This window comes from Colossoma macropomum, unplaced genomic scaffold (assembly GCF_904425465.1).
Source record: "Colossoma macropomum unplaced genomic scaffold, Colossoma_macropomum, whole genome shotgun sequence".
Lineage (NCBI taxonomy): Eukaryota > Metazoa > Chordata > Actinopteri > Characiformes > Serrasalmidae > Colossoma > Colossoma macropomum.
In genome coordinates this window covers 40,571,357-40,593,029 of record NW_023494792.1, presented here as the reverse complement: position 1 = coordinate 40,593,029, position 21,673 = coordinate 40,571,357, and the positions used below count along the sequence as shown (strand labels likewise).

At 37.8% G+C, this 21,673-nt stretch overlaps 1 protein-coding gene across 9 annotated transcripts in view; it reads left to right on the top strand.

Annotated features, from left to right (window-relative positions):
- The first annotated feature begins 6,147 nt into the window (after positions 1-6,147).
- Positions 6,148-21,673, top strand: part of ppp1r12a (protein phosphatase 1, regulatory subunit 12A) — a 100,828-nt gene continuing 85,302 nt past the window's right edge. For 7 of the 9 annotated variants that reach the window (XM_036577197.1, XM_036577196.1, XM_036577192.1 and 4 more), the window contains exon 1: positions 6,284-6,520. In XM_036577197.1, the coding sequence (XP_036433090.1) occupies positions 6,284-6,520 (237 nt within the window). Of the gene's footprint in view, positions 6,521-21,673 lie in introns of all 9 variants that reach the window. The other 2 variants (XM_036577189.1, XM_036577198.1) reach the window with 1 other exon arrangement.

The window sequence follows — 21,673 nt, the reverse complement described above, 5'->3', positions numbered from 1 at the left end:
TAAATACAGCCTTCAAAATTTGTAAGGTGATATGCCCAAACATTTACTGTGAAAAAACAGTTGAAAGTGGAAAAGCGAGAGAGAGTTTGTGGCTGGATAAGATGAAGACCGCCGTTAGACAAACACTGCAGCAGCGGTTGCTGTGGTAACCAGGAAATAATCCAGCAGTTTTGGAGAAGAGTCCAAGCTGGGATAAAAACGAAGGAAGGCTGCCTCACCTTTGGGGGCCTCAAAGTTCCTGGACAATTCATGCACACTACTGTTTCAAAGTTTAATGTCACTTGTCATATTGAAAATTCCTATTCATTTGTTCATTCTGAACACATTTATAATATGTATTATAATATATATTATAATTATTTTAATATATATTTATACATAGACACATCTATCTATCTATCTATCTATCTATCTATCTATCTATCAATATATATATCTAGGGTTCAGATGTATTGGAATACAAGTATTGGGAATATGTATTCAGAATACAACAATTAAGTATCTGCATTTAGTTGCTTTTTATGAAGGCAGTATTGAGAATACCGTTAATTTTAATATTTTTAGTAGAATACTTCTCCTATTATTTCTCTCATAAAAACTGCCATCAATGCTTGTTTATGACCTATGTTAGAATCAGCGCACAACATGTAGCAAACATGCTCAATTAATTAATTGATTAATGGCTTCTTTACAAATGCTGATGTTCCTGCTAAAACATGAGTAGACTGATAAATCAATGTGATGTACTAGTTGTTTATCTTTGTGTTACTGAGCTCTTTTCAAGGATTGATCAAACTATTAATCTTCTCAGTAGAAGACATGTTTGCAAGTGAAAAGTTTAGTATCAGTTCTGCTTGGGGATTTGTGGGAGCAGCGATTTATTCTATTCATCCTACCGTTCAAATGTTTGAATTCACTTGTCATACATTCTAGATATTCATTTTACTATAATCTCATTTTTTAGAACCTCAGTGATTTTAGAAGAATCACCTGAAATATTGAATATAACATGTAGAAATACCATCTGGTGCCTAGTTTTAATATTTGAATCTACTTTACAAACTACTAATGTTTATAAATTAATAAAAAATTATTCATATGAGAAGGGATTCCAAATTTTTGCACGCTAGTGCGCTCCCACAAATAAGAACACACACACACACACACACACACACACACACACACACAGAAATGTTAGCTTGCCAAGAGCTGATTCATGTGCTGAGAGTGCTGAAATCCATTACTGTAAGTTTGCTCTCTCTGGACGTCGTGGAGGCTGATGGATAGAGTTGAGGAAAGTTTCATGAGGAACTGAAAACCTCCAACTAGGAGAAGAGGTGAAAAGCAACTTATAGCTCGATGAAATTTACCCCATTTCCCCCTTTGTTACTGTTGATGTTACTGTCTGAAGTATGCTTCTTCAGTTTTAGCACTGAAGCTACTGGGGCTAATGTAGCTAACAGGTTATGGAAGCTATTTAGCATGCTAATTCCTGCTAACTGCAGGCCTAACTGATCACACACTCACCTCAAACTGTGTTGAGTTGTTTAGTAATCTCAAACAGACTTGCTTATGTGGTTTCTGACACCGTATGACACACTATCTATAAACATGGACTAAACATTCAAAAAGGCTTCAAGATGGCGACTGCTACTGTTTTTAGCTATGTGAGGTACTTTCGTTCATTTTTAGAGAACAGCGTGTCATCACTGCACTCATGTGTTATGCTTTACATTGCCATTCTAGCTTTTGGCTTTGCTGGTTTTTTTTTTCAGCTTTTGACTCATTTTCCTGTCAGGCTTTGTTCATCAGTGACCTGAGCTTTCTGTGTGTGAGTTTCATCATGAATCATTACACAGACTTGCAGATCCACACTGACACTGGCCTGGATCCTCGCCCACTTAAATTAGCCTAGCAATTACACACTTACTGTCAACTCTCAGCTGCCTTCATTGTCTAGCTAAAGCAGAAGAGATCCAGACATGAATAGTTAGATTGCATAAGTCAATCATGTGTCAGTGGTAAACAATTATCAACACTCAAAAATGATCAGGAACAAAACTACAGAATAAAAATACAGAATCATTCATCTGTCTGTCTAGCTATGAAAGACAGGTGTGAGCAGAATTTGCTGTAGGGAGATGGCTGAAAGCTTTTCCTGTTTGTTCTCACTATATAAAGATTTCTTTCCCCTCACAATGTCAGAGAGCCGGACAGCCGGACAGCCGAAATAGTAGAAAAGCTTACACTATTGTTTGTTTTTTGTTGCTGTTGTTGCTACATGAACATGCTGATGTTACTAGCATGAACAACACAGCACATCATCGCTATATTTTATCTGTCAAGATACTTTATTAACTTAAGGTGCACAAATGGTTACTGCACCACTGTCATCACCATGTTGACCAGTGGTGTGTCAACAATATGGCGGTGGTGACAATTGTGACGTCATTTGAATACTTTCTATAATGGCTGGGACTGAAGATCACTCACATGCTGTATATGGTGGCAGTGCCCCAAAATACAAACCCATATTAAAGAGGATCATTTTTGAGTATTCTAAATGTACAGATTGCTACAATACACATTTACAATGATATATCCTAGGCTACCTACCAGAGAAACTGACCAGAACTGACAAATACCTACAGACTTTTTTCTTAGCAGTAGTAATAAAAAAAAATCTTTATTTGGGATGACGGTTTTAATGGAACTGTTAAGAACAAATAAAACACAAGCTAATTCCACTGATTCTGCATAATTTAATAATTTAATAATTAGAGATGTATACAGAGTCATTCAGAGTGGTTTGCTGTGAAATGGTTTAACGTACAGCCATTTACTGACTTGGATTTCTTCACAGTGGTGGTGATAGGAACCAGGGGTCATGATGTCTACACACGTCTACACACGTTGACTATCCGAAAGTGAACCTACACAAATCTTCTGAGTGTGTATATGGATGATTCTACCGAATTGAGTTGAAAACACGGTTTAGATTTTTAACTCATTTGGAATCCTTTTGCTTTGAGTGACTCTATTCCTTAATTATGTTCATTTTATTAAAATAAATGACTGAACATTCCATTTTGTCACTAACAAAACAAGCATAACACTACCAGTAGTGACTCACTGTTTCAGTATTGACAATTTTAGCTAATTTTGAGCAGAACTTAAAAAACACTAGCCAGTGCATGACCAACAAACACAGTTTTAAACAGTTATACACACATAAAATCATAACATTTTCATTAAAACACAAAAAAGTGTACTTTTAAATATGTGTTTCCATAGTGACATGAAAACATGGAACAGCATTTTAAATAAAGTTTTTTATTTTTAGTATTTTATTTTTTATAAAAATGAATTTATAATAAATATATCTTTAACTTCAAATTTAAGTACTTAGTGGTTAGGGGTTGGACAGACACCTACCATAGAAAGTACCCTATCAATAATAATTTTGTATATATTTAGTTTCTTACTGTCTGTATCAGTTCTAACTAATTCAGTTGAATGATCTATACTTATTGTTGATGATGGTATAATAGTGGTAAATCTGAAATGTTTTCTTTGGGGACTGTTTTGCTTTGAAAAAATCTGATCTCAAAGCTATTGTAAAACAATGTCTCAGACATTGTGTTGAGCATGCATAAGCAATTTTTTTTTCAGGGAGCTTTTAGAAACATTAAACTCTTCAGATGTCTGGTCTAAGCTGCTGAACAAAGTGATGAGCTAAATTTAGTGAATGAAATGTTTTACATCAAAACATTTATTGCCAAAATATGCATAAACTGAAAGACAAAGTTGTGCTTATGCAAAATATTGTATTCATGTGAAAATGATGTGCACATTTGAATCAAGCCATTTCAGTGTACTGTACTCACTCTGATGGGTTGCAGCCAATAACAACACACTGCAGTGCCAAAATACGCACTTTACCAGCACAGTGGAGCCAGACCACCCAGCTGTGGATGAGTGCAATAGACGCAAAAGCCAAAATAATAATAATAATAATAATAATAACAATAATAATAATAATAAAAAGACCCTACCAGGGAAAAAAATATCACAAATATCACTTTACTGGTCAAGTACACTTCGAATTGATGCATATATAACAGATGATACAAAATAGAAATAGTAAGCAAATAAAAACAAAGGGTATTATAAAATATACACATCCATAGTATACTGTAAAAAGTGGCCCATCAGATCTACTTAAAAAAATGACTTCATATGGTAACAAGTGAATTACCTAGTTTTATTCAACTCAAAAAAACTACTTTTATTGAAAAAAACGTTTATTCAAAGTATTTATTTAGGTTGAATAAAACTAGTTAGTTTACTTGTTACCACATGAAGTCATTTTAGGTAGATCTGACGAGTCATTTTTTACAGTGTATGTTACCTAAATGTACATGGCATTTAATATGAGCTAGACAGGTGGGATGTGACTATTACAGGTGCAGAGGTACAAAGTGGAACATGACAAATGTGCCAGTGCATTTTGTCATGTGCTAATTTGCAATTCATCTGTTGTAATAAGAGAAAATGATGTGAAAATGTTAGAATAAAACAGCAGAATCTTTGTCCTGACCCAAAGTGACTCACTTGTGCAAATAAATATCATTTGGCATTTTCCTAACAGCATGGACCAACTTCGAGCTAAAATAAACAGACTTGTCAAAATTTCACTAAGATAAAGTTCTCAAGTGAAGCAAGGGTTTTAAGGGGAATTTCACCAATTTATCAAAATTTCTGCATAATGTAGTTCTGAAGATGTTAATTAAGCCATTCACAGAGTGGTTTGATGTGAAATGGTTCATTGTAGAGAAACTTGCTGACTCATATTTCTTTACAGTGAAGGGGTCACAATGTCTGCAACGCAAACATAGCCATTTTATTTGCTATTCACAACCACCAGTGAACCTACATGTGTCCTCTGAGGTCTTATATGTTGATTATGATAAATTAGAGTTAAATTTAAAAGGTAAATTTTTATATTAAAAGCATGTTTTATGGTCATCCACATCCATAGCAAACTAAACGAATGAGAGATTCTTTTTACAGTATTCATTTTTATCCCACAGTGCTAATAATGACATCGTGCTGCAGGTCCAGAGCATGTGAACTAACAACTTTTATTAGTCCCTTTAGTTTGAAAGTAATTCAGTTTTGAAATTTATGAAATGCTTTAACTCAATACAGCCTCAAAAATGTGTGAATGACAAACTTCAGCTGATCACCATCGCAACCACCTAAAATACTATAAAAACCTTGTGGCAACACCCTAGCAACCACCTGGGAAATGTTTAAGCATGCTTAAGCATTTACTCTGCATTTTATTAAGCACTCATTTGTTCTCACAAAAGTTTTTTTTTATATTTTAAAAGAAAATCTAAGAGAACATAAACCAAACTGACATCCTCCAAAAATAAATGAATGACATACTCTTTTTACAGCCCTACAAACCTTGCAAGATCTTTAGAATTTTTTGAAATGTTTGTTTATTTTAAAAAGTTGACGACTTAAGTCATCCCCACTTCCCTCAACAGACTTTTCTTACAGCCTTCAGTTTTACCTCTCTCTAAATGGCTAGTGTGTTTGATGACATCATGCTGAAGCTTCTGTTGAAGAAAAAAGGGGGCAACGCGTGACATCACCATGAGCTTGCGATAATTTCACAAAATTTCATTCTGTTTTATTTATTTTATTTTATTTAGGTCCACCATACGTCTCAACATAAATGAAAGGACTTTTTCCATACAGCGTTCATTTTCACTGACAATGATGTCATGGTGCAGCTCTACGTAGGAGGAGAAGGAGGGTTGGGGGAAGCGTGACGTCACTGCCATCTGAAAACTTTTTCTTTTTTAAATCTTAGTTCACACAGTGCTACATCCCCCGAAATCAACAAAATACAGACTTTTTACAGCATTCGTTTTCGCTGGCGATGACGTCATGCCGCAGCGAGGCCGTGCAGGAGGAGGGAACGCGGGCAAGGGCAACGACGTAACCACAGGCAATCTCGCGAGATCGCGTTATTAGAAAAAAGCCACACCAATCCCTGTGTGATTTTTTTTACCCTCCTCCTCCTCCTCCTGCTTCTCCCACGCCCCGTTGCGCTGTGGGATCGTGGCGGAGTAGAGAGAGGGAGAGAGAGAGAGAGAGGGAGACTGACTCGCTCACATACACACACACACACATACACACTGTTAAAGCGAGCTCAGGAGTGAAAAACACAGCGCGCACCGGGTCCAGGGGGGGGGTCTGTGTTGTGATGAAGATGGCCGACGCTAAGCAGAAACGGAACGAGCAGCTAAAGCGCTGGCTGGGATCAGAGACCGACCTGGAGCCGCCGGTGCTGAGGAAGAAGAAGACGAAGGTGAAGTTCGACGACGGCGCCGTGTTCCTGGCCGCCTGCTCCAGCGGAGACACCGAGGAGGTGCTGCGGCTCCTCGACCGAGGCGCGGACATCAACTACGCCAATGTGGACGGCCTCACCGCCCTGCACCAGGTCCTTTAACCCTTCTCAGTCTGCTGAAACAGCCCTCCGTGCGGCTGTCTGATCAGAAAACCCGGCATTTTTACTCCTTAACCTTAACTGCAGCTTAACGTTTTCGCACCAGCTTCAGCATTAGCTTGATTTGGTTGACTGTAGCACACCCTTAGGACCCTTAACGCTTCTCAGTTTGCTAAAACGCACTCTAATGCGGATATTTTATTATAAAACCCAATATTCTTATTCTTAGTTAAGTCCTGAGCGAAGTAACAGAAAGAGGTTAATACACCTAACATTGGTTTGCCAAGTTAACTAACATTATAACGTTTGCAGTTGAATTGGGAAGAATGTCCAGGAAAAAAAGAACGGATGAATCAAATTAACCCAAGAGGAGATCATTTTATAACGTTAGTCCCCTGAAAATCAGAAACAGGCCCAACACGCCAGCAGGACGTTCCTGTCTGTGTGTTTTGTTCTGGTTTTTGGTCACTTGTTCTGGCCTTAACGTTACAACTTCAAGCTTGAAACATTCGCTTCATGACGTTAACGTTAGCGCGTTAGCACACCCTGCTAGGCATAACAGAGCCGCAAAATGACCTCAAAAACGCACACTTAATTCATTCGCGCTCCTCTAATGAATGAATTAAGTTTATAACTCACTAATTCACTCTTAATCCTAAAAATGCTTTCTGAATGTGGGTTATTTGTCAGTTTTTGTTCTATTAGCTCGCTAGCTCTAGCTTAGCAGGGTTGCTAGCTGTGGCTAAGTTACAAATCCCTCCAAGAGCTGCACACAGGAGTCGTTATGGTGTGAAAATGTCAAATGCTCGTATTTTTAAACTGATCCTGGTTAAAACACTGTGGATAAGGGAATGTAAATAATGTGTGTGGAAATGAAGGGTGTTTCCTCCTCGAAAGTTGCATCTGCTCAGGTTATACTGGACCCGTTGGGAATATAAGAGATCTTGCAAGAAATGTAGGTGGTTGTTGACTTGAGGTTTGGGGAAACTCTTGGACCTAAACCTCGCATGAATGCAGTATAAAGATTCAGATTCTGTTCTCAGTTGACTATGAATGGAGCCCCTTTGCTTATAGGAAACGAGTAATAGTGCACTGTGTTTTCAGCACCTGTGTCGCAGTCTGGTCAAAAATGGCTGGACAGCTTTACAGCTGTATGGAAGAGACGTGTCAAGCTTGAAATAGCATCAGAAGCTGTACTGGAAAGTGTTTGATGGTGGTCTGAGATTGTCTGCAATGATTGTATTCCTCACTAGACTCATTACATTTCTCTAAGGAAGTAGTGGGTGCAAGATTTGGACGCTGACAGCCGTGTTTGCTCGTCAGCTTTAGAGATGTCATTTCTGGTTGCTTTAATGTTTTGCGACATTCTTGTTCACTGACTGTTGCTCTTTTGAGTTTGGTTCTTTTTTTGTGAGCAGTCTCAAAACATGATTATTTTTGGATTGATAACGCACAAACATTTTGTCTGTTTATATATTTAAGCAGTTGATAAAATAATCGAAGTGAATACATAAGTTTATTATATCAAGACCGTTGGTTTTAGTTGTCCTTTACAGGGACGTGAAGTGTGTTTTTTGTGCCCAGTGCCAGACTAATGCTGCATAGTTCAGAAGAAGTTTTATTGATCTTTGTGTACAGAATTTATGAGAAGCTTTATATTTTGCTTGCAAATAAGCAGATTAACACAGAAAAATCAGCACTAAGAGGAAAGACAACAAGAATCTGTCCATATTGTCTGTATAACAGAGTTTTTAATCAGTGATTGACAGTTTTATTTATTTTGCCTTAGGCAGTATTGCATGACATATTTTAATATTACTGTTAAAGAAACGTAATCCGTGGTATAAGGTCCAGGTTGTGTGCACTGAGCTGTAATACTGAAGCAGTGCCAGAACCAGTACTACTGCTGTGTGCAAATGAATCATAAATCTACAGACCTGCTGAAGACTTTTAGGGCTGCACCGATATGGAATTTCAGGACTGATGAGATTTTTACTATAAATATTACTTTATTGTAATTTAGATGGTCACGATGTGTTTCATATATGAAGTGTAGTGTGTAAGACAGGTTGAAACTCTAAAGATGGATCATTGATTCATTTCACGTAGATAAATCAGACATGACGGTTATTACAAAGGTTTACATGTTTAGCAGGCGCTCTTTTTCAGTGTTGCAGAGTAAGATACATATAGTGGTTTTTGCACCACCTTACTGCACTTATTTGATGCAGAAGTACAAAAAGAAAGGCCAGCATTCATTTTGCTTTTTTGTTGTATAGTAAAAGTAGAGCATAACTAGTCAAATGAATATCTTATAGTGGAATTTTTTCTTAGTTTCATAGCTTCTTTTAAGAATGTCATTCAGTATTGTTTGTTAGAACAGTGGATGTTTGTCAGTTTCTCTGTCTTTGTTATTGCACAAAGTCTAAAGCATGTTCGATTCATGGATTCATGAATTGTCTTGAATCCCAAGTGAATATTAATAAGCATACAGTCTTACTGCTGTGCTGCCCATTTCAGTGAATTAATCTTAGAAAACGATGAAATGGTTGTAGCCATTGTTCAGTAAAGTCACATTCATTTAATGTCTATTCAAATATCTATTGAATAGATATTCCGCATCAGGAAAAATGCATAGCAGGAAACATTTATAGCAGGATATTTCACAGAAGCCTCAACAACTAAACATAATATCAGATTTTCCAATATTTAGCATCATTACAGCTTCTTCTCGGCAGACTTGCGTTCAGTTTTTCAAAGAAATCTGCAGGCATATTTTCCCACACCTCCAAATTCAGGGTTAGACGTTGGTTGTATTTTCTGATCTCATGAGCCAAGTAATCCCAAACTCCCAAAATCCTGTTTTCCACTTATTTTTCTTTTGCGTGTAGATAATCTCATCTGATCTCCTCAGAAATATCTCCTGAGAAATTTGAATGTCAGTTACATAAATGGAGGATGGTCTTTGACCCTTTTACAGTACAGTGATAATACTAATGAAAGAATTCTCATTTATTTATAAATAATATATCTACTACCGCTATGTCATGCGCTGGAGTAAGAATGGCTCTATGTTTTGTGAAAAGGGCATTTGTAGCAGTGATTGTGCTGACAATGTGGTGCTTTTGCACCTCAGCAGAAAGAGCTCAGTGAGTGCAGGGCAGCCTCCATGCTTCAGAACACTTGCCTTTTTTTGGACCGGCGTTCAGGCCGAGTCAGGAAAGAATTTGTGATGCAGCTCCCAGGACGTAACCATCAGTGGAGAGGCCCCTTCTCTTTCTCTCTTATGTCTGCTGTCAGTGCATGTGTGTGTGTATAAGTTGCAGCATGTGATTCCCTGGCCTTAGGGTCAGGAAGGCTACGGCACGGTTTTATCTGTTTAGCAGTCAGTGTTGCTGAAGGTCCCACTCGTTTGAATGAACTGTTGAAACTGCAGTTAAACTCTTTATTGAAAAAAGTAACATTTTAAGGAGCCCAAATCCTTTGTGTTTCCCCTGGATTGTTTTATGATTATGTGGGTTTATGTACCAAAAACAGTCTTAAATTCCAGCCTCTGTTCATCTTTTAGAATTAAACAGTCTGGTTTCGTTATTGCGCCTTTTATGCTGATATATGTAAATCAGCTCTGTTCTGATTGGTTGTCCTGTATTGTGCCTTGTTTGAAAAGCAGTCTGGGCTGAAATACTCTTTATAACTTCAACGATTGGGCGGGGCTAAACTGCTGAATGGATGATCATATAAATGCAGTGTTTTTGTGACGTCACAAAAACAAGTGGATGCAAAACAGGTGGTGTTTGAGGCTTAGTTTTCACATTTGGGTGGTATGGACGGGAGTGAATTGTATGCTTGGACACATTATTCGGGTTTACACACTGCACAACTTAAAAGTGAGAAATTTCATTGGGGCTACATTGACGTAGGCAGATATGTAAATTTCAGATTTGTGGTCAGGTTGAATCAGAATGAACAAAACGTCTCATTTTAGGGATGTGATGTCTTAATTGTTGACTAAAATGAGGATTTTTCTGCCAGAATGTTCATTTTAGTAGCTGAACACATTAGTTGGTTTTGCATATAATTTTTATAGGTAGGTAGCTTGCACAAATCTGTGATACCGTTGTGAGTAGCAATGTATTTATGACAAGAACGTTTGTTAGCAACTAGCGTAATTTAATGTTTTGATCAATAATGCTAATGTTAACAGTGAGTGAAAGTTAGCACAATGGAAAAAAATGCAGATTGGTGGCTACTAGCTTTGATCATTTGTTAGCACATATGGTTGAGCTATTACCATAATTTTTTTCCCCACATGTACAAAAAGTAGCATCCCTCAGGCTCACTATGCAATCATTTTGGTGAAATGGCATGATTTAAAAGAAGAGTTCAATCATTATGCCAATGTTGCTAGCAGTGAATGAAAGTGAAGAGTCACCAGTTAGCATTATGAAAATAACATCATGCTGTTTGGTGACTATTGGCTTCATTCATTGTTAACGACATTAGACATTAGATTAGAATACGACTTTTCTGTAATTATGTCTGACTACTAGGTTTCCAACAATGAATGGAAGCAAATAGCAACCAGTAAGCATTGTGAAAATGGCACAATTCTGATTGCAACTAGTTTGTTTTCACTGTAAGCAACATTAGCATGTATGGTAGAACTATTTCTTTATTTCTTTAAAGGTAAATGCCCTCAGGTTTGTTTCTTGCCATGTAGTCATATGTGCTTTGACTCACCATGTCATCACCACCCAGGCTAATCTAGCAGCATGGCGTATTCTACAGGATGCGCCTCCTCGCCCGTGTGTAAGCACCATTAGCGACTAGTGCTGGTCAGGATGGGTGTTGACGCTTTGAGGATGGGATTAGCCACCTATTAGTGCACTAAGAGGGAGGAGATTGTCCTGCAGTGGCACCATGCTGTGGTCCAGTCTTAATGGAGTTAAACCTGTGGAAACCACTTTACTCCAGTGTGTAATCTAGTTCTTAAGTGACTAGTGCTTGAAGTGGGACTACAGCCATAAAACTGTAGTTTTTTTTTTATTTTTTTTTTTATTTTTTTATTTCAGTCTGTTGTCACCACTTTAACAAAAACTTTGCTTCTCTGAAACCATAACTTTATGGGAGAAGGGAAAAAAGTTCTTAACTTTGATATATATAAATGTTACTTTTCAACCAGAAATGTTTGGACCATTTCTTTTGGTCCATTTATCATAACATGTTTACACAGTATTAATTAGGGTTGCACCAGTAAGGGAATTGCTGATATGATACTTATCAAGTACATATCTGCCGTTGCAGATACATTAACACTTACAAAATATAGAAATTGGGAATAAATCTACCTGGAGAGCATTACAGAGAAATATAACATATTCCAGATGCAATAAGATGAAAAAATGCAGTTATTTCAGCTCAGGATTTCAGCATTGCATAAACATTCTGCTCTCAATGAACACATCATCAAATATCTGTTTGAAATATCAGTAAAATCAGAACATCCATCCAATGCCATTACATTTTGTAAGCAGTAGTCTGCTGATTTATGATGCTGAAATAATTGTGCAGTAATTACAACTAATAATTCATAAATTCATAAAGCAAACTAAAAAAACAAAAATTATGGACTTGATACGCTCTTAAAAATAAATGTTCCTGAATGTTTCTTGGGTGTAGAAAAAGGGTTCTAGGAGGCCACTTTACATCCCTAATGCAGCTAATATGTTTAATGGAAGTTGAACATTTTCATGGTAGTAGTAGCAGTAGTACTAATAAGTACTACTTATCCTACTCCTCCTCCTACTACTACTATTACTACTACTACTACTAATAATAATAATAATACAGATAACAAAATTATGGTGTTAGGTTTTATACAAAATAAAAGTCCTGATGGTATGTTTCCTAGCTTGGATATATGGTTCTAGGAAACCTCTTGTAATAATAAAAACTCTGATAATGATAAGTCTTCTTATTAGTGGAAAGGTTTGGAGTATATCATGGTTTTCCCACTGAAAGTTTCTTTAGGGGACCAAAAGTGGTGTTTTTCTTTGGAATCATTCAAAAGAACCCTTTATTTTTTAACAATAAAAAATGCTGATGTGTTTCAGTGACAGAAAAAACTTCCGTTGCACTTTGTTGTTCAATTTTTTTTGCGTAATGCTGCCTAATAGCAAAATAAAGACTCAGACTTGCGGTTTATGAGATTATGCTGTTAAAATGCACTGCTCCCTGCACTCACCGCTGCCTTTTTAAAAGAAGGTCGTTTCTTTCCATTCACTGAAGGCTAAATTTCCTCTGGTCCCCCAGCGGGCTGAAGTCTGGCTGTAAACTCTGAAGTTATGTTGAGTTAAAGCCTGTGCGAGACTAAAGTGTATTTATAGCCATTATCACGGCAGTGGTTGTAATAATTGGATCAGTCGGTCTTTGGTTTGCCCTGGGCCAAGTCTAAACTCTCCTAATCATACCCACTCTACAGAGGAACTCGCGTATGGCAAAGATTTAACTGAGCCGCAGACAGCCGTTATTGTGGTTTGCCCCATTCAGTTAAAAGTAGAGCTAGACTATAGCTTTTTAATCCTTATTGCAGTATTGGCCTTTGCAGGGCTGATATCATGGATGGCTAAGACATGCAAATAAACCCTCTAATCAATCACAGTGCTGTGAGAATCCTGACCAGTCACAGTTCTAGATAAGTTTCTGTGAATGTTTTGACAAATCAAAGTTTAGTGGTATAATGCGCCCTTATTGTGGAGAGCTAACTTTGATATTATTATATATTTAGATGTTGTTAGTTTAAAACAAACTGTTCACTCCACAGTCCATATCACCCCATTTGAAAACTAAGCTGCAAAAACAGCCTGAATTTGTGTTTGTGACGTCACAAAATTTGTCACATTCGCAATCATTCTACATGTGTAGCCTATTCAACCTGCAGCATTTACACCTTGTCTGCACTGCTTTTTAAATTAGGTACAACGCAGGGCAGCCAGTCAGAAAAGAACTCGTTCATGTGTCCGTCTTAAAGGCACAGTATCAAACGCAGCCTGTTTAATTCTAAGAAATAAATAAGTTCAAAAATGATCATGTAAAAATTAATGATGTTTTGTTTGGGACAAAACCTCTTCAAATCAACAACAACTACAAATCATATTGACCTCAAAGAGAATAAGTAAAATAAAAAAATGGGCTCTTTAACTTTATTAGGGAAAACTTAAATTTCATCAAATACAGCAGTGTGTTTGGGAAATGTGATAATGTTGAATTTGATCAGTACTGCTCAGTAATGGTGTATTTGAGTCCATTTGGGACCTTAATGACTGCTTCTCTTCCTCCATGTTGGAACGAGGCGGCGACCTTCTGCTGTGCTTTCTTCCTCCTGTGTTTATTCAAGGAGGGTCTGTGTGCGCTGTGAACAAGCAAGCGAGAGAGGGCCAGGCCACGACTGCACTGTTTAAAAATATCACCTGCAGGGAGGGAAGAGGAAAATGAGAAAGAGAGAAAGAAGAGGAAGAGGTGAGAGAGATGAGCAGAGAGAGAGACAGACAGACAGAAAGAAAGAAAGAAAGGAAGAAAGAGCTGGGACGAAGAGAGAGCGAGTGAAAAGAAAGAGAAAGGAAGCAGAAAAACAGATCAGAGGTACAGAAAGAGAGAGAGAAATAAGGAGAGTAAGAGGACAGAGAGATGGATGGAGATGCTAACTTTAGCACTGAGTCACCCCTCATTTTGGTTCTGATGTTGTAGGTAAAGGACTTGGCACAGGAAGTGCTGTAAAAGTTGTGTAGTAGAAGTAGGCCAGGTCACAATCACTTTAATTCATCAGTGATTTCAGTTTTGTTGTTTCAGTAATCAGAATCGTTTGTTAGCCATAATAGAGAGTTTATTCTGGCGTGTGCTCACACTAGATCCAGACCGATATTGGTTGGCCAATAATATTGGCTGATATTGATACTGTGGTTGTATCTGTATTGGTGAAATTATTGCCAATGTCAGTGTTTTTCTTCCCGGAGAAAATTACAGGTTGAATTACCTGCTGTTCTTCACCAGTCAGTGGTGGTCTGAACATTTTCATTCCATCCAGATACACATCTCTGATTTTTCAGCTATTGCTTTTCTTTGGAAAAGAACGTTTTTGACAGCTGCTGCTCTCCATGTTTAGTCAAACACTTTCCACCTCATGAAACGATGCATGCTTTAGAAGAATCTCTGGACCACTTACGAGGTAGAACGCCTCTGGGGGGATAGAACTACTCCATCCTCTCTATGTGGGGAAGGCATTAGCAAAAGAAGAAAGAAAAATAAATTAAATTAGATAAGCAAGCTCCTGCAGGATGTGTTTACAAGATCTTTGGTCTTTAGTTTCCTATGATCATGTGACGCATGCATCTGGGCATCTGTAGAAAATATAACCCACTAGAAACTTGCGTCTCTTCTCGTGATTCGTATTGTGTACCATGGAAGTGTTTTGAAGTATCATTATATTTTTGCTCTATCCCCCATCCACAAATCTCTTGTAAACTCAGGATTTTTTGTCATTATAACAACATGTTTAAGTTCCCATGGTATTTTTGTTGTCGACCAGCTGCCTTGCAGATTGTTGTAGGGCTATAAGATAGTTAGCAGGCATCGTTATTTGTGAAGCGTTTCATTACATGCTGCATTTTTTCAGCCATAAACAGAGCGGTTCCCTTTCAGACAGCATAAATCAGCCACCAGTGAGCTAATATGGCTGTATTTTCAATTGCTTTGAATTAGTTTCAAAAGTCGAAAGAAAGAATGCTCTCTCTCTTGGGTGATTCATCCAATTTTGCTTTTGTACAACAGAAACGAAGACTTTCAATGTGTGTTTTTGTTTTGGGTGTTTAAAAGCAGGTTACATCTGAAGGCCTGGTTTCTGAATGTCCTTCTCAAATTTCAATCAATAGTTATGCAATTTGATTGTTTGTATTACGGTGTAATTAGTTTCTTCAGCTGGCTGGACAAGGAAAGACAAAGCCTATGGCTTACACACACACACACACACACACACACACACACACACCTTTCATTGACTCACATGTACTTGCATAATTAGCAAGATTACGTATATTGTAATACAAAAAGCTTCGCATACTGTGCTATAGTGCATGTTGACGTTATTTGTATCGGCAAAAAATGAATTCCAGCCAGGCCTACAATATATTTCACAAAGCAGGACATCTCAGTTTAGCCAGATAACTTAAGCCTAAAATCAAGTCTGTCCAAGAGGTGATGAACATTCCTGTTGGACAATTCAAAGGGCTCAAGGTATCTAGCTCAGTAACTTCTGCTTTTTTCTGTACCAGTGGTTAGCAACAAAACTAAACTTTCTCCAATTTACTTGACCCTGACACTTCAGAAGCCCTTCTTGTGAGGTGGCCATCAATGTCTGGTTAGGCCGTGAACTTAAACCAAAAATGTTTTCCCTTCATTGATTGCTGTCCTGTTGTTAAATGTCAGAATCAGGCTACACTAGCCGAGTATGTTTGCACACACGAAGAATTTGTCTTCAGTTACACAGTAGCTCACAGTTACACAGTAACTGACAGTAGAACTGTACAGTAACACATACGTACCTGAGTTCTACCAAACGTACACTCTGCTCCCAATACATGCAAAACATCCATACGTTTGGACATTCAAAAAAACATGTATAGAAGTGCAGTGTACGGCAGCTGTGTAGGAGATACCGTTACTGAATAGAATGAAGTAGATGTAGTCCATCATCCAAGACATGTTTGGTGTCCAAATTTTGCTTCTTTAGTTTACTGCCGGGGCTACAAAGTTAACTTTGCTAACAAACAGTAGAGGGCTTGCACCAAAATCTTTTTGATGTCATTATCAAATATCCCTATGCATTTTTTTTTTTCCAAAAACCATCTACAGTCCCTGCAAATAGACCCCATTAGAACCACTGCTTTAAACAGCAGTGGCCTACAGATATCACACAAAAGAAATTCTGCTACTATGTGTAAATAACTAAATAAATAAAAACACCTTACAGAAATAAAGAAAATGTTCTGTTCAAACACTGTAGAGGTTGTTTAAAATTAATATTTAAGGCAATATGTAGAATTAAGCATGTATGAGTGGTGTTCAGATTTCATTATCATTTTCTTGTATTTTTTCACCACCTGTTGAATAATGTGAAACTGTTTTCTAAATAGGTCATCATACCATGAAAATGTCAAACACCCCTGCTAACAATTTGTCGCTGTCCAATGAAAAAACATGTATCTTCAAAATGGTAGCTTAACAGTAGAAGGCAAAAACAACCTTAACTTTTAATGTTAGTTAACGTAAAAAGGGTTTTGTTCCAAGTCATTTTGGAGCATTTTGAAAAATAAACACCTACAGAAGTGGAGATGGGTTTATTTTATTTTATTTATTTATTTATTTATTTATTTTTGGGACAGCAATGAAATAGTAATACCTTGTTTGGTTGTCATTGTAACCTTTGTAGAGATATTAAGGGTGCTAACGGCAAATAGCAGTTAGTCTTATATTTGCATAGGCTTTGATGGCACTTAAAACTCTCAAATGCTTTCGACACAAGTTTAATTTCATTCACAGTTTCTGAAGCTGTCCTGATGTGTGTTGTTAGAGGTGTGAGTTTAACTGGTTTTAGTTTCTCTCCAGCGTTTGGAGGACAGCAGGCATCCGAGGCATTGTCCTTGTCACAAGACGCCCCGAGGTAAAGACAGTTACATGACTGAGACAACAGAGCATTATGGGAAAGTTTAGCACACATCACCTGATACAAACTCTCGACAGCTAAGGCTGGGCCAGGACAGTTTGGACATGAAAGTGCTGAACTGGGGCAAAGCGTTGTTCATTGTCCATTAGTCTAGCTCTGATCTTAATCAGAGGAATTAAATACACGAGGAACACAATACAGAGACGAAAACAACTAACCGGCAGGTGTGAAAAATGGAGAATGTGCTTGAGAAGGCAGTTCAGAAAAGGTTCATTTTGCTAACAGATTAGCAACATTAGGTTTTTTACCAGTTGATCTGGCAATACTCACAAACGCATTTGTTTACTGCAACTTTTGTAGGTATTGTGATATAAACTCAGTTGTGAGCTACAGTTTCTCATTAGGTTGAATTTTTATCAGTGTTCTGTAAAGCATGTTCAAAGTCACAACAGAACTACTGTTTTTTTTTTTTCTTTCCTCAAAGGATTGTGCAACACAACTTTTCTGCAAGTTCAGATAAATTATCTAAAAATATATCTCCAACGTACAAACACAAACGTGGTATGGATTGAAAGTTTGGTATCTTCGCTTTTTGCAGAATCTCTCCACTTGTTTCATTGAGCAGTGAGCCAGCAATAATTCATATTGAATTACAGCATGCTCTTGTTGGCTCCAGTGATAACTGCAGCTTCTAATCGTTAAATGAGATGGACTTTTGCTGCCCTTTTAGAAAAAAAAAATAGTATCTGGCTCTGACCTTTCCAGAGACATAACCCCCGTTAAGACCGAAGGCTGTAAGTCGTTACTGAGGAGGCACTGTTCTGATTAAATGGCGAATTGATTTATGATTTAATTTGGCACGAGTGGTAATGTTATTACTATGTGCTGTCAAGCAGAAACTAGTGTTGTTGAGGGCGTTATAATTTTATTTTTCCCTTTCAGCAAAGCTGTCTTTGTTTTTAATTTTGTAGTTAATTAGTTTTTGTGGGGCAAGTGTTTTTGCATTTATAATAGAAAACACAGCTTGTGTCTCCATTTGCCTCCATTTACTCAATAATTCATTGTATATCATTAAGCCTTACGAATGGGTGGGTTTATGATGATTTCATGGCAGGCTTTTCTGAAAGATTAATGGCAAAAGGAGGCTGGCTTTTCTTTTTTTTATTCCATGTATTGTTCTTTGACTCAGAAACGCAGTCAGTCTTCCTCACTACAAGAAGTACAAGATGTGCAAGGAAGTTCTGTAGTGCAGGTGTAAACATAAATTCCAATGATATTAAACAAAAATGCACAAGATAAAACTTAAAATAGAATTAGTAACAGTATATGTACATAGAAATATAGAACACATTGAAGAATATATAAAGTGGGGTTGTCATGATTACTTGATTTGTTTGACTTTTTTTTATTATCTTGCATTTTACAGTGATTAGTTGTGATGACGCATGCTTTAAATTCTCTCTTACAGTGAGAAACAAAGCCACACTGCATGTTTTTAAATGATAATATTGTAATCTTTGATAGGCTATGCATGGTTAGTTAATGTTTAGTTTATTTATTTATTTATTAATTTTAATAGATACTTAGTTACTAATAGAATTACTAGTATCTGCTTAAAAGTTAATTAGTGAAATGTGTTTTCTTATTAATGCATTTCAGCCAGTCAGTTAGGAGGGTGGGGTCTCAATAGCTGTTTAGCAGAAGGCTGATTATTTCTGACTGGAGCACTTACGTATGAACAATTTCAAGATTTTAATGAGGTGGCTGATATACTAGTTCTTCTGGTATACTGGTTGAAGTTAGTCAGCCTGTTTAGCTGAATGGCCAAGTCAGGAAAAAATGCAGAAGTCCCACACCAGCTTGCCCACTTGCTGCACTTCAGTTTCCTCTGTGGCAGCACCACTCTTGTTCAGCTGCATCACATAGCACTAGGGCCCACTCCTCACAACAACCTGAAAATCTGCGGCTTAACAGCTGCCACTCATAGGATGAATGACTGTAATATTTACCAACACGTAATATTTATGTATAGGATAGAAGTGTGTGACAAATGACTTAAGAAATTTGGGTGTGAAATTGAATTTAGCACTGTTTTAGCCAGATCAGCAGCCACAGATGCTGCTACATGAGTATGTGTACGCAACATTTGGCTTTTTTCTATATTGATCTCTTCTGTTAAACCAAAAATAGGTTTACTTAAGCATCTAAAATTGATGTTATTTGGAAAAGTAAATTCATTACTTCATTATTATTGTAAAATGTGAAGAAAAACGAGTGTGTTCAAACTTTTGAGTGTTAGTGTATATTAGAAATATTAGTGTCTGCATTATAATGTAACTTACATTCAAAATGATATATTAATTATGTGTATGTCAGTTTGTGTGTTAAAATGCGTATATACCACCGGTCTATGTTTCTTTTACGCGCAGTGTGTTATTTGACCCTGAAGAAGTGTGCAGTCCAGTGTAGTGTCGTCAGCAGTGTGATTACAGCAGGCAGGATCCTCTGCTGTGGTTGATTGATGGACTAATATTAGAAACTATCCCACTGAGCAGGGTGTAATTGGCAGGTTGTGTCTCGCCAGGCATGCCATGTATACATGTTTGTGTTGGTGTCTTTCAAAGAAGCCCATAATCATGGGCAGGAAGTGCCTGTCCCGTTACCATAGAAACGCTTGGCTGTGTGTGTCATCAACTGTCTTCGCGCGTCAGCTGGTCGTCCTGTCTGTTCTGGATTTTGAGATATTTAGTGAAAAGTGATGGCGTCAATAAACACTCCAGGATATTCGTAAAACAGACAATTATGAAATTAACGTTGGATTTTTTTTTTTTTTGACTGGTTGATATTCACTGTTAGTTTTCAGTTATCCAAGACAAAAATTCCTTTGGTCATACACTATCTCTCTGAAAGTATCCAGACAGCCGTTCTAATTAGTGAACTCAGCTTCTTTAAGGTGCACCCATTGCTGACACAGGAAGCAAGTTGCATGCACACAGCTTGTGTGATCTCCATTGGAAAAACACTGCCAATACAATGTTATGATGTAGCAGCCGCACATGAGCCTGAGGTCACCATGCCCAATGCCAGGCGTCGGTTAGAGGAGTGTAAAGCCCCCAGCACTGGGCTGTGGAGCAGTGGGACTGCGTTCCCTGGAGTGAAGGCGCTCCATCTAGTATCTTTGGGATGAGCTAGAGTGGCGTTTGTGATCCAGAGCTGATCAAACATCAGTACCTGACCTCACTAATGCTCCTGTGGCTGAATGCAATCAAATCTTCACAGCAGTGTTCCAAAATCTAGTGCGAAGCCTCCCAGAATACTACTTGCTGTTACTACAGCAAAGGGGGACAAACTCCCTGTTAACCACTTGATTTCTAAAGAAACACAAGGGTAGAAGTGTCACTAATACTGTCACAAATATAATATAATTTTACTTTGGACATCAACCCTAAGCAGGTAATGTGGTCAAGTATTGCAAACCTCCAGAGAAAACATGTTCGTTTCTCTTAAACCCATTTGAAATGCTAGGACACTTCAGACTTTTGTGGTGCACTGTAAACGTAGAGTGTCAACTTGCCACGCTGCAGTTTCTTCGCCTGCTCCCAAACTGAGTGGATGGAGGCGAGTTTTTTGAGCTATTTGTGACGAGCGTCACAGCAGGTTCCAACTAGTTCACCTGCGCTGAGCTGAAGCATTCAAATTCTTTCAGAGCGCTTGAGGGCCTGGAGCCCACCCTGTGCTCAAAGTGTGTGTATAAATTGAGGAGAAGGGCTGAACATCTGCCGCCTAATACACACGTCTCTGTCAGGGCTGCTCAGAGTTAGTCTAGGAGATCTATTACACGTGACCCAGGAGCACTGCAGTATTACAGCCAGGTGTGTAAGAAATAGGGTTGAGACTAATGCTGTGCAGTTGTTTAATAAAAACTAGTACACGGCTTCCTAGTCTTGTGTTGCCTTCAAGTCGTGTCGGAAATATTGGTGAGCATATGCGAACGGCACCACAGTGTCGGAAATAATAGTGGGGAAACTTGTATTTTTCTGTGGGCCTCGACTTTGAGTTGAGGGCCTGTCAACAAAAAAGCAAATGTAGCCGTTCATAGATTTATTGTAAATTGGGTATATCGTTGTTATTCATCTATGATATACCCAGCACTGCTGGCTAAAAGCTTTTTAGAAAACTGATATGAGAGTATGCATTGCTTTTAACTGTATAAAAGCAATACTCATCTAAAATGCATCTTCTGCTCTTTTTGTTACAGTAACACAAAATAAACTTGCTGTCTTTGGCGACAGAAAAAAAAACTTTTTTTTTGCAGCTCGCCCGTGTTGTTTCCAACCAAAACCATTTGAACACATCAATTTATGACTTCTGATGTCGTAAGTAGGAACTTCTGAAGAGGAGCTGAAGACAGCATGAGGCCTGACGACCCC